Source organism: Aquarana catesbeiana, linkage group LG11, assembly GCF_042186555.1.
Source record: "Aquarana catesbeiana isolate 2022-GZ linkage group LG11, ASM4218655v1, whole genome shotgun sequence".
Lineage (NCBI taxonomy): Eukaryota > Metazoa > Chordata > Amphibia > Anura > Ranidae > Aquarana > Aquarana catesbeiana.
This window is the reverse complement of record NC_133334.1, coordinates 277,773,489-277,787,221: the sequence shown is the minus strand read 5'-3', so window position 1 is coordinate 277,787,221 and position 13,733 is coordinate 277,773,489. Positions and strand designations below refer to the sequence as shown.

Below are 13,733 nucleotides of genomic sequence, written 5' to 3'. Positions count from 1 at the left end.
TGTAGGGAAAACTTTTAGATTGTTATATTTGTGTGCCGTTCACCATTATTACAAACTTTCCGGCAGCTGCTGCTTTTTATTAATAGAACTGGATTGGCATAATTGTGATTTCCTAAAAAAAAAAAAAAAAAAAAAAAAGAAAAGAAAACATTTCTCCGTCTTTGAGAAGTAATACGAATGGCACATCCTGCGTTCCCTTTTATAGCCGCCCCTCTGATCCCCAGACTTCCAGCACACAATGTACCGGCAGATGAATGCGTTCGCTGCCAATCCTCGGGGGGGGGGGGGGAGCGGGAGACAGACGTTTCATGCCGATAAATCTGCAGGAATACTTTAAAAGCTGAACTAAAGACACGACTGCAACACACAGAAGGGAGCGGTTTCACCTGCCAATGAGTTTTGCGATTCTGTTCAGCCAGTCCTGGGATTTACACCGCCCTGCCAGACAGCACAGCCAGGCCGATGACTTTTTCTCGCCTGCCGTTAGGCAACACAGTTTGGTCTCTCAACACCTTCATCAGAATGACAGTGTATATAAAATAATATGTGGTCAGGGGGAAGCTTCAGATTGGCAAACATGACAGTGGTCACATGACTGGTAGCCGGTGGGCCCAGCGTCCGATCTTTAGCTTGGACAAGGAACTGTCTTTAACAGGCCGGTCTTTGTGCGGGGAGCGTGTGCTGAATCGCTTTTTTGGAGGGCATTTGACAGTCGGTAAGAAGGCGATAAATCGCCTCCTCGACGCCTGATTTAGGATCCATTCACACTAGTGCGACTTGTCATGCGACTTTGGACAAATGAAGTCACATGACGAGCCGCAGGACTATTCATTTCAATGGCACCCATTCCAATCTATGCGACCTAAAGTGGCAGCGACTTTGAAAAGGTCCCTGCACTACTCTGATGCAACTTTCTTGCGACCTGAGTGCCAGAGAGTGTAAAGTCGCATCAAAGTCGCACTTGAAATCACACGACTTTGGAGTCTCACTAGTGTGAATAGAGCCTTAAAGCGGACCTTCAGTCATTTTTTCATCTTTCCTTCTATTAAATCTTCTGCCCTTCTTGTTGTTGTTTTAACTTCGGATATTCAAATTTTTTTTTCTGCCAGTAAATCCCTTAGGGCCTTTTCACACTGGGGCGGTTTGCAGGCGCTATTGCGCTAATAATAGCGCCTGCAAACCGACTCGAAAGTGCCGCTGCTTTCATTCCAGTGTGAAAGCCCCGAGGGCTTTCACACTGGAGCGATGCGCTGGCAGGACGGTAAAAAAAGTCCTGCCAGCAGCATCTTCGGAGCGGTGAAGGAGCGGAGTGTATACCGCTCCTTCACCGCTCCTGCCCATTGAAATCAATGGGACGGCGCGGCTATACCGCCGGCAAAGCGCCTCAGCAGAGGCAATTTGCGGTGGTTTTTAACCGACGGTTAAAACAATAGCAATAGCGGCGCTTTACCGCCAACGCCTGCCCCAGTGTGAAAGGGCTCTTATACAGCCCACTTCCGGTTTCTTGTCTGGTCATTAGCCTAGGATTATGACATCATGCACAGCGCTCTCTCTCTCTCTCTCTCATGAGAGTTTTCCAGGAAGGGAGGGGGGATGAGCCATAAGAGGGCCAATGAGAGCTGCGGAGCTGGAGGTGTGCCTCTGTGTGTCTGTGTAAATCCAGGAAGTGAACAGGCAGCAGCTTCAGCTGCCCACATTAAAAATGGCTGCAGCCAGACTCAGCGGAGGGAGATTTCCTGCAGCATATTTGGCAAGTACAGAATCACAGTATATATAAAATAATATGCAAAGTGGTTGGAGGGAAGCTTCAGAATGGCAAAGATGTTTTTATTACAAATGATGTGAGCAGACTGCAGTTCCTCTTTAACCTTTTGCCTACCGGGCACTTTCACCCCCCCTTCCCGCCCAGGCCAATTTTCAGCTTTCAGCGCCGTCACACTTTGAATGACAATTACTCAGTCATGTAACATGACCAGACAGGAAACAGGAAGTGGGCTGTATAAGGGATTTACTGGCAGAAAAAAAATGTTTTACTATCCAAAGTTAAAACAACAACAACAAGGGCAGAAGATTTAATAGATGGAAAGGTAAAAAAAAAAAAATGACTGAAGTTCCGCTTTAAGGGCATGTGGCCTGGTATGGTTGGAGGGGGGGGGGCTTCTCGCTTGTCTCCACCCTTTCCTTTCCTGCCAGGCTGCATGCTCAGATAGGGGCGTGGGATGGATTGGGGGGGGGGGGGCTATGCTGATTTTTTTTTTTTTAAATTTTGGCATGGGGTTCCCCTTAAAATCTGTACCAGACCCGAAAGGGCCTGCTATAGATTGTATGTGATGACATCAGTGATGGGGCGGGAAGGAAGTCCTCCGTGTTAGGTCACAGAGAATCAAGCATTATATTCTGCATCAGCCTGGGGGGGGACCGTCTTCATTTCATTTATTTATGCAGTTAGGCTTTTAAACTGTAAAAAAAAAAAAAAAAAGACAACAAAGAGTAAACTAAAGTTGAATTGAACTGCATTGTGTGTGATGGCTGGTTTCCGGATGCGTGTCGATCACAGCTCCTTATTGCAATGCCTTCACACACACAGCAGGCAGAGGCCGGCTAACACCTCCCCGCCTCGGATCTCTGCGGTGAGAACGTGTTTTGCTGTCAGGGAGAGAGGTGAACGCTCAGCCAGACACTCCGGGAATGTGACATCAGAAAAGGAATGCCGCCTTACCTGTTCTTCCGGGTCTGGTCCACCGAGTAAACCTGCTTCCTCAGCCAGCTGCCAACAATAAAAAAAAAAAAATTCCGCTCAGTCATGTACAGCCGCGGTACACCTGCATCTACATAATGGCATAGTGAGCAGCATGATGTGTCGCAGCTAGTTCATCAGGACTGCAGGATAACGGAAATAAGACTGCGGTGTGGCGTAGGGGGTCTCCAAACTATGACCCGCTGGGGCCACATCTGGTTAACGACAAGATGTTACCTGGCCCTCAGCAACTCCGATACAATGGCGGGCGCTTCTGATGGGAAAGGAGGACTCTAAAGGGATAGGGGGACTCTGGTGGAAAGGGAGGTGGGCTCAGATGTCAGGGGGTGCTTCTGATGGGAAAGGAGGACTCTAAAGGGATAGGAGGACTCTGGTGTCCTCCAGAGTCCTCCATGGGAGGGGGGATCCAATGTGAGGGGGTGCTTCTGATGGGAAAGGAGGACTCTGATGTAAGAGGGGGGGGGGGGAATCAAACGTAATTGGGGACTTCTTATGTAAAAGGGGAACTTTGATGGAAAGAAGGGACACTCTGATGTGAAAGGGGGGACTCTGATGTGAATGGAGGACTCTGATGGAAAAGGGGGATTCTGGTGGAAAGGAAGGGGTCTTGGATATGAGGGTCTTCAGATGTGAAAGGGGGACTCTGATGTGATAGGGGGACTCTGGTGGAAAGGGAAGGGGGCTCTGCTGTAAGGAGGTGCTTCTGATGTGAAAGGAGGACTCTAAAGGGAAAGGGGGACTATAATGGGATAGGGGGACTCTGATAGGATAGGGGGACTCTGATGGAAAGGGAGGGGTGCTCTTATGTGAAAGGGGGGACTCTGATGTGAATGGAGGACTTTGATGTAAAAAGGGGGAATCAAATTTAATTGGGGGATTCTGATGTGAATGGAAGACTCTGATGGGATAGGGGGGCTCTGATGGGATAGGGGACTCTGATGTGAAGTGGGGTTCTGATGGGATAGGGGGGCTCTGATGGGATGGGGGGACTCTGATGTGAAAGGGGGGGATCTGATGGGATAGAGGGATTCTGATGTGATAGGGGGACTCCGATGGGACAGGGGGACTCTGATGGGATAGGGGGACTCTGATGGGATAGGGGGACTCTGATGTGAAGGGGGGCTCTGATGGGATAGGGGACTCTGATGGGATAGGGGGGGCTCTGATGGGATGGGGGGACTCTGATGTGAAAGGGGGGGATCTGATGGGATAGAGGGATTCTGATGTGATAGGGGGACTCCAATGGGACAGGGGGACTCTGATGGGATAGGGGGACTCTGATGGGATAGGGGGACTCTGATGTGAATGGAGGACTTTGATGTAAAAAGGGGGAATCAAATTTAATTGGGGGCTTCTGATGTGAATGGAAGACTCTGATGGGATAGGGGACTCTGATGTGAAGGAGGGGCTCTGATGGGATAGAAGACTCTAATGTGAAGGGGGGGCTCTTATGGGATAGGGGGACTCTGATGTGAAAGGGGGGATCTGATGGGATAGAGGGCTTCTGATGTGATAGGGGGACTCCGATGGGACAGGGGGACTCCGATGGGATAGGGGGACTCCGATGGGATAGGGGGACTCCGATGCGATAGGGGGACTCCGATGGGATAGGGGGACTCCGATGCGATAGGGGGATTCCGATGGGATAGGGGGACTCCGATGCAATAGGGGGACTCCGATGGGATAGGGGGACTCTGATGTGAAAGGGGGGTTTCTGATGGGATAGGGGGACTCTGATGGGATAGTCCCCTATGCGATTATTTTTTTGTGACCCCTGAATATAATGCAGTTCATTCTTTCCTGGTCGGGGACTCTGATCGGCGGACCCGGAAGTGACGTCAAACACATCGTTTTCCGGTTCAGCAACAAAGAGGGGGAGGAGCGAGGACGTGCGTCCGCTCTTCTCCCTCCCCTCTACCCAATGGCACCAGCCCCTGGGAAACCCGCCCGCCGTCAGGTCCATCATGCCACTGAAGACCTTCCGGTGTGCTTCAAAGGCACGACAATCCGCCTCTGTCTACAGGCCCCGAGGTTCACCGAAATACAGAAAGTTCCTAATCTGCTGCTACAACCTGATTATAAGGCCGATATATCAGACAGTTGTTCTCACCCTTCTATGATGGCCAGGGTAGGGGCGTTCTTAATTTCCTCCAGCAATATGTTCAATCCGACTTCCCATTGTTCTGCATCTTCAACAGAGTCCGCTGCAAGAGTCAAAGAAAAAAAAAAAAGTCATTCATCTGTATCGATTTTTATCTTTCTCTCGATCAGAGTGGCTCTGTACCTTGTGATCGCTGTGCTTTAATCACAGCTATGGCAAGCGTAAACACTGCTAGTGTTTACAAACATTCAGCCAATGAAGGAAGGGGAGCACTGAAAAGAAAACACACTGGGGCTGCCAGTGCGTCCATGAATGGGTAGGATCTAATCACAGGCACAATGTACAGAGCAGAACAGAGCAGCTCTGTACCTATTGAGCCCTGTGAACTTATCACAGTCGTGGCAAGTGTAAACACTGCTAGTGTTATCAAACATTTAGCCAATGAAGGAAGGGGAGCACTGAATAAAAAAACACACTCGGGCTGCCAGTGCATACATTAATGGCTTGGATCTAATCACAGATGAAATGTACAGAGCCAATCAGAGTTGCTCTGTACCTTGCCATTCGCTGTGAACTAATAACAACCATGGCAAGCGTAAATACTGCTAGTGTTTACAAACATTCAGCCAATAAAGGAAGGGGAGCACTGAATAGAAAACACACTCGGGTATCCAGTGCGTCCATGAATGGCTGGGATCTAATCACAGACACAATGTACAGAGCAGATCAGAGTGGCTCCGTACCTTGTGATCGCTGTGAACTAATCACAGCCATGGCAAGTGTAAACACTACTAGTGTTTACAAACATTCAGCCAATGAAGGAAGGGGAGCACAGAATAAAAAACACACTCGGGCATCCAGTGTGTCCTCATTTGTAGATGTCACTGGAACTGGAACATTTCGGTTTTCTCATCATTTTCTGTTCCAGTGACAACAGCGGTCACCACCAGGACAAATCCACCAGCGGGGACACAGACAGCAACCAAACCCTTGCAAGAGTTCCAACGCTTTCACATTCCATCCAAAACTAAAAAAAAACATTTAAAAGTGTGAATGGTTAATGAGGAACGGCTTACCTTCTAGACTTAACGTGTTCAACACAAACTGGCTTCCATAGAAGATGGTGAAACAGCAATCCTCCTTCAGGCGGGAGGCCTTTCCTCGCTCAAAGTCCCTGCAGTTCTTGCCCTGCCGAATTTCCTTAATTTCTGAGAGGTCCACTGCAACACATCATATGAAACGGACATAGATTTATTTATTTATTTATTTATTTATTTATATATATATATATTTTTTCTTAAATATATGTTTGGACTTTTATCTACATATAGATACACATTGCTATAGTTACATAGTAGGTGAGGTTGAAAAAAGACACAAGTCCATCAAGTCCAACCTATGTGTGTGATTATATGTATCAATGTGTATCCATATGTCTATAAAAGTCTATAAAAGTCCAAAAATATATATAAACAAAGAAAGAAAGAATAATATACGTATCAATATGTTTATAAAAGTCCAAAAATATATAAACAGAGAAACAAACATTTAAATATATATCACTATGTACATAAAAGTCCAAACATTTGTATAAACAAATAAAGGAAATGTATATACACTCTATTACCAAAAGTATTGGGACGCCTGCCTTTACACGCACATGCGGTTTAATGTCATCCCAGTCTTAGTCCGTAGGGTTCAATATTGAGTTAACAGTTTCAACTCTTCTGGGAAGGCCGTCCACAAGGTTTAGGAGGGTGTCTATGGGAATGTTTGACCATTCTTCCAAAAGCGCATTTGTGAGGTCAGGCACTGATGTTGGACGAGAAGGCCTGGCTCGCAGTCTCCACTCTAATTCATCCCAAAGGTGTTCTATTGGGTTGAGGTCAGGACTCCGTGCAGGCCAGTCAAGTTCCTCCACCCCAAACTCGCTCATCCATGTCTTCATGGACCTTGCTTTGTGCACTGGTCCAAATCATTTGGTGGAGGGGGGGGGGGATTATGGTGTGGGGGTTGTTTTTCAGGGGTTCGGCTTGACCTCTTGGTTCCAGTGAAGGGAACACTTAAGGCGTCGGCATACCAAGACATTTTGGACAATTTCATGCTCCCAACTTTGTGGGAACAGTTTGGGGACTGCGCACCTGTTTGTCCTGTATTTGTCTCCATCCATCTTCCCATCAACTCTGACCAGCTTCCCTGTCCCTGCTGAAGAAAAGCATCCCCACCACATGATGCTGCCACCACCATGTTTCACGGTGGGGATGGTGTGTTCAGGGTGATGTGCAGTGTTAGTTTTCCCCCACACACAGTGTTTTACTTTTACACCAAACCGTTCAATTTTGGTCTCATGTGACCAGATCACCTTCTTCCACATGTTTGCTGTGTCCTCCACATGGCTTCTCACAAACTACAAACAGGACTTCTTATGACTTTCTTTCACCAATGTCTTTCTTCTTGTCACTCTTCCATAAAGGGCAGATTTGTGGAGAACACGACTAATAGTTGTCCTGTGGACAGATTCTCCCACCTGAGCTGTGGATCTCTGCAGCTCCTCCAGAGTTACCATGGACCTCTTGGCTCTTCTCTGATGAATGCTCTCCTTGCCCGGCCGGTCAGTTTAGGTGGACGGCCATGTCTTGGTAGGTTTGCAGTTGTGCCATACTCTTTCCATTTTCTGATGATGGATTGAACAGAGCTCCGTGAGATGTTCAAAGCTTGGGAGATTTTTTTTAGAACCTAACCCTGCTTTATACTTCTCCACAACTTTATCCCTGACCTGTCTGGTGTGTTCCTTGGCCTTCATGATGCTGTTTGTTCACTAAGGTTCTCTGAGGGCTTCACAGAACAGCTGTATTTATACTGAGATTAAATGACACACAGGTGGACTCTATTTACTATTTAGGTGACTTCTGAAGGCAATTGGCTCCACTAGATTTTAGTTAGGGGTATCAGAGTAAAGGGGTCTGAATACAAATGCCCCCCCCCCCCCCCACACACACACACACACTTTTCACATATTTATTTGTATCATTTATCATTTTCCTTCCACTTCACAATTATGTGACACTTTGTGTTGGTCTATTACATAAAATCCCAATAAAATACATTTACGTTTTTGGTTGTAACATGACAAAATGTGGAAAATTTTAAGGCACTGTATAAGCTTTTTATCCTAAATTGTCCCTGGTATGTATGTGTGTGTATGCAGAGACTTTAGAGTGTAAGCTCCTTGAGGGTAGGGACTGATGGGAATGTACAATATATATATAAAGCGCTGCGTAAATTGTTGGCACCATATACAGTAGGTACCTGTAATAAATAAATAAATACAGAGCTAAAGTCTTTTGCCTCTTTTCTATCTGCCCGGAGTTCAGCTTTAACCACGGAAAACAGCCGCCCGCTCCCAACCAACCAGCTGCTTAATAGCGGCGTCTCTCGGGGAGTATGGTACATGCTTCTTCATGATAAGAAGTTTATGAGAACGGCGAGGAAGTGGTTTTCCACCACACATAATGGGCAGTCACGAAGCTCTTCCTGTTTCTGACAGGACACGGCTCCCCCCCCCCCTCCAACAGGAAGTATTTCAGCCGAACGCCGTGTAGGCCGCACCGGCCTGGGTAGTGAACGGCCATGAACTGAGGTTTTAACACCAGGCAGGCACCTGAGTATGTGATATCGCCCGACCACAGTACACAGTACAAAAGAAAGTGAATGTAATGTTATGGTCGGGCCTGAACAGTCTGACGCCTCCGGCGCTGTGGCCTAGACTCTCATCACCCATCCATGAGTTCCCCAGAAACAGGCTGGGCACAGCCGGGCACAGCCGGGCCGTTGTTTTCATCCAACCTGAAGAAATTCCGAATAACCACTCTCCAACCTGAAGGGTCCTATTGTGTGCTTGCAGCTTCCGGCAGGAAGGATAGGAGATAAGCCGGCAGCACTGCAGCATAAGGGGGGGGGGGCATGGGCAGCAGGGGGGAAATATATGATGCACAGAAAGGGTGATTGGCGTGGCGAGCGGAGCAATTACTTGACCCAATCCTCTGTATGGCTCTTTCTGCAGCAGGTGAAAGCCGGCGGGAGGGAGAGGAGAAGAAGCCGGCTTTCAGCTGCAGCAGAGAGAGCCATACAGGGGATCGGTTCCAGTAATTGCCCCTCCGCCCATGCCAATCACCCTCCCTGGCCACATCTGATTCACCCTGCTGCCTGGGTCCCCCTGCTGACCTGGACCCTGTACAGAAGGGCCATTGGAACCCCCCTTATCCACAGCCCTGCTTTCCACCTCCAAGCACTCATGGCGACTGCTTGTTGAGCACATACTGTTGCCCCCAGGATGCTTAGCTGTGCGGTGTGGTGATTTAACTAGGCATGTTGCGTTTGGCAGGCAGAAATGCCATTCAAACTCACCAGTTGAAGTTAAGGGGGCCGCACCGCAATGCGATTTCGCACCACTGTGTGCAAGTGTAGCAGTTGTATTAAATCAAAAAAAGAATAAAAGCAAATGCATTCACATGAAGCCGCTGTATGTGGATGATGCCACGCGCCCTGCGGGGTCGTGACAACGCGTTTCAGGCTGAGGTTGCATCTTTGTCGAGCCTTAACGCCTTAACAAAGGGGCAAAGCCACCCTGAAATGAGTTGCCACGCCCCTTCATAGGACGTGACATCAACCACAGTGCAGCTAAGTGGGAATGCTGCTAGGTGATCTCCAGTGGCTCCCTAGAGCCCCTCGTAAAACGGCTTCTCCGTGCACCTTCTCCGCCTTCCTTGAAGGACGTCTGCCACCTGCAGGACAATTTTGCATGCTACTATTTTTTATAACTCATTTCATGTGATTGCATTTGCTTTTATACTTTTATGATTTAATAAAACGACTACACTTGTTGGCGGTACTTCCTCTCTCCTTTACACTGTTTCTACATGGTTGCTCAGCAAGAGTTTACCCAGATCCTGCTTTGATAGATGCAGACGCTGGCGGTGTTTTAACCCCTTCCAGGATACACGCTGCCTTCCAGTACTAAAGCGTCTTTATACAATACTCTACACAATAAATGTAGTGCACCCCCTAAAGGGCCGCTGGTGAATTTGGTCCTATTTCCACACTTAGCGCACGCACAGCCAGGCACACAGCATTTCCAGAACTCTTCCACTGGTTCCAAAGAACGGTCTAGGGGTTTCTTTTGGGGTTTTTATTGGAAACAATGAACTTGCATAGAGAGAGGGAGCAAGGGGTATCCTGATAAACTGTAAACTGAACAACCTGAAGACTTCTCAACTTCTGGCTGTGCTGCACAAGAAAAGAATGTCCCACAGGATCTCTATGCTGCTGACGATGACCTGTACTCCTTCCAGAGTTAAAAGCGACACACAGTCACCATTCTTCAGCACTGGGGTCATCTAGTCACATGACCACAGGACCATCAGTTTCCTCCTGATGATATCCACCAGGCTCTTCCTAGTGAGGGAGATGTAGACGCTCCCCACCATAGGACAGCTGGACTCTTTCCCATCAGCTTCCTCCTGGATCTCTCCAGTGAGCTTTTCCAGACCCAACTGGATCCCAAGACTTGATCTTGCAAAAAGGCCTCCCAGCTAAGCTTAGCTGGGACCTGCGTGAGGGAGATGTAGATGTTCCCCACCATAGGACAGCTGGACTCTATCCCACCAGCTTCCTCCTGGATCTCTCCAGTGAGCTTTTCCAGACCCAACTGGATCGCAAGACTTGATCTTGCAAAAAGGCCTCCCAGCTAAGCCTAGCTGGGACCTGCGTGGTTTACTGAAGATAGTCTCCAGGAACCAGCCCCGGAGGCAGAGCTCCCCCCCCCCAACACACAGGGGTCTCCTCCTGCAGGACTGGACCCAGGAACACTGCACTCTACTGTCCAGGCCTCAGACTATTTATAATCTCTCTCTCTATCAACTGGGCACATCTCCCCAGGGATTGTCTAGAGATCCATAAATATTCAGGCTGCATGCCCCGTCCTTCCTCTTACTATGATTCCAGAATCCTCTAGAAGACAGGGGGAAGTAACAGAGAAGCAGCCTGTGAGACACTAAGCAGCCCTAATTAATCAACTGCTGCTCCTTTGATTAACTTAATTTACCTAGCAGCCTACTCTACACTAGGAACAGGGCCAGTGCTAGATTATTTTGAGCCCAAGGCAAGACCAGCTTCTTGGACCCCCCCTGCCCCCCAACAAAAATAAATAAATACAAAAAATATTAATACAGTCTGTAGCTCGGGTGATGTTTCTCTGGACACAGGACTTTGTGTCATGCCCAGAAGGGGTCTGGCGGTGTGCCGCACTGGGATCACAAAAACCTTGGTCTCTTTGTATGTCCTGAGTGTGGAGCCCAGACATCGGCTCTCACATCTTGGGCCTGCTGTGGGGCCTTCCTCTTTGAGGTGCTTCCAGTCGGGGAGGCTCTGTGTGACTACCTGGTACCCTACCAAGACACAATGCACTATGCACATTGTCTGCTAAGGTCGCCATAGTGGCCACATCATCTGCAGAGAAACACCCGGGCTCTCCAGACCTGATGAAGGAGGAGGATAGCACCCACCAGGGCTCCCCGATGGACCACGGGTTTGAGCGATCCCCCAGTGCCAGCGAGGTCAAGCTCTGTCGAAAGCCTGCATCAGAGGTACCATCTGTGTGGGCAGTTGAGGTGCCGCCACCTACAGCAGCACACCCAGTAAAGGGAAGTGGTTCTCTAGGACCATCGGAGGTACAGCCATCTGCTCCACCCACCGAGGAACCTCCACAGTCTGAGGTGGTGTGTGGGCCTTTAGCCACTTGTGAAGAGCTTGAGGCTTGAGGAGAGGCCTGGGGCTTTGTGGTATGCACCTAAAGCAGTGATGGCGAACCTTGGCACCCCAGATATTTTGGAACTACATTTCCCATGATCCTCAACTACACTGCAGAGTGCACAAGTATCGTGGGAAATGTAGTTCCAAAGCATCTGGGGTGCCAAGGTTCACCATAAAGGCCAGTTATTCCACACTTAGGAAAAAAGGAACTGCAGCCCCCCCAGCAAAGAATATCACCTCAGTGGAATTCAGACAAAAGAGATCCTATTATGGGGGAATTGGCACTGTTCAAAAATGTTCAACATATATTAAAATAAAAAGAATAATGCAAATCAATAAAAAATAAAGGTAAATACAAATCAATAAAAGTAAAAATGAAAATAAATACTCCAGGTGATATGAACCCAAACACACTAATGTGCTATAAAGTGCAAAGTGCTGGAAAATATGTGATCTGAAATATATGTAAAATAAATACAATTCATGAAAAATAAATAAATAAATAGCTAACGGTGATATTAATAACACCAGATAACATCCTGTAAAAAAGCTGAAAAATAAAACAAAGTCTTTCAAGTGAATCCGCAGCAAACCACAGTGAAAAAAATGGCAAAGAAATTATAAAATGCGATATGAAAAATACTGTGTGTAAATATGATGATAAAAAATCTCTGTGTCCTGGAAAAAATGAATACAGTCTGTGAAAATCTATTGCACATCAATCCAAAATCCAAAAATGTTCTTAATGTGGTGGTTCATCAAGTGCTCCCCGCCTTCAACTGCAACCCCACTCGTGCCCACACTCACCAGAGCGCCTAACCCCTGCAGGGGTAATAGGCGTGTAGATTAGGATCCAACAGTGATGGTAGTGGATGGTCCTTCACACGGGTACCGTTATCTTCCCCCTTTCCTTATGTACCACGGAAATCCTCTTAATAATCCCCAACGATAGACATCCATATAGTGTAGAAAAAAAAGGAGCCTCATAGTGTGAATCCGAAAACAAAATTTAATGTGAATACTAAAAACCAGTTTAAAAAACAGGAGCTCCACTGCTCCGCTGGCTGACTAAAGCCGACTTCCGCATCAGCAGCGTGGTAGCGGCGTGCATTCCACCGCCTGCCTACCAGAAACCGGAAACGTCTTACGCGTTTCGTCACAGACAAAACGCGTAAGACGGGGCATATTGGTACGCAATACGTCTTTTCTGTTTTCTCTGAACTTCCGGTTTCTGGTAGGCAGGCGGTGGAACGCACGCCGCTACCACGCTGCTGATGCGGAAGTCGGCTTTAGTCAGCCAGCGGAGCAGTGCAGCTCTTGTTTTTTAAACTGGTTTTTAGTATTTATAATAAATTTTGTTTTCGGATTCACACTATGAGGCTCCTTTTTTTCCTACACTATATGGATGTCTATCGTTGGGGATTATTAAGAGGATTTCCCTGGTACATAAGGAAAGGGGGAAGATAACGGCATCCGTGTGAAGGACCATCCACTACCATCACTGTTGGATCCTCATCTACACGCCTATTACCCCTGCAGGGGTTAGGCGCTCTGGTGAGTGTGGGCACGAATGGGGTTGCAGTTGAAGGCAGGGAGCACTTGATGAACCACCACATTAAGAACATTTTTGGATTGATGTGCAATAGATTTTCACAGACTGTATTCATTTTTTCCAGGACACAGAGATTTTTTATCATCATATTTACACACAGTATTTTTCATATCGCATTTTATAATTTCTTTGCCATTTTTTCACTGTGGTTTGCTGCGGATTCACTTGAAAGGCTTTGTTTTATTTTTCAGCTTTTTTACAGGACGTCATCTGGTGTTATTAATATCACCGTTATTTATTTATTTTTCATGAATTGTATTTATTTTACATATATTTCAGATCACATACAGTATTTTCCAGCACTTTGCACTTTATAGCACATTAGTGTGTTTGGGTTCATATCACCTGGAGTATTTAAGGTTCACCATCACTGCCCTAAAGGTATTTCCGTGGTGGAGGAGCTGGAAGGATCTGTGGCTCACATCACTTAACCTGCAACATCTTCACCAGTC

General features: G+C 47.3%; 1 protein-coding gene across 3 annotated transcripts in view; it reads right to left on the bottom strand.

Moving 5' to 3' along the window:
- Positions 1 to 13,733, bottom strand: part of PLCG2 (phospholipase C gamma 2) — a 201,715-nt gene that overhangs the window by 125,497 nt on the left and 62,485 nt on the right. For all 3 annotated transcript variants that reach the window (XM_073605904.1, XM_073605902.1, XM_073605903.1), the window contains exons 3-5: positions 5,936 to 6,079; positions 4,869 to 4,962; positions 2,720 to 2,767 (exon numbers count right to left, since the gene is read on the bottom strand). In XM_073605904.1, coding sequence (XP_073462005.1) covers positions 2,720 to 2,767; positions 4,869 to 4,962; positions 5,936 to 6,079 — 286 coding nt within the window. The remainder of the gene's footprint in view (positions 1 to 2,719; positions 2,768 to 4,868; positions 4,963 to 5,935; positions 6,080 to 13,733) is intronic.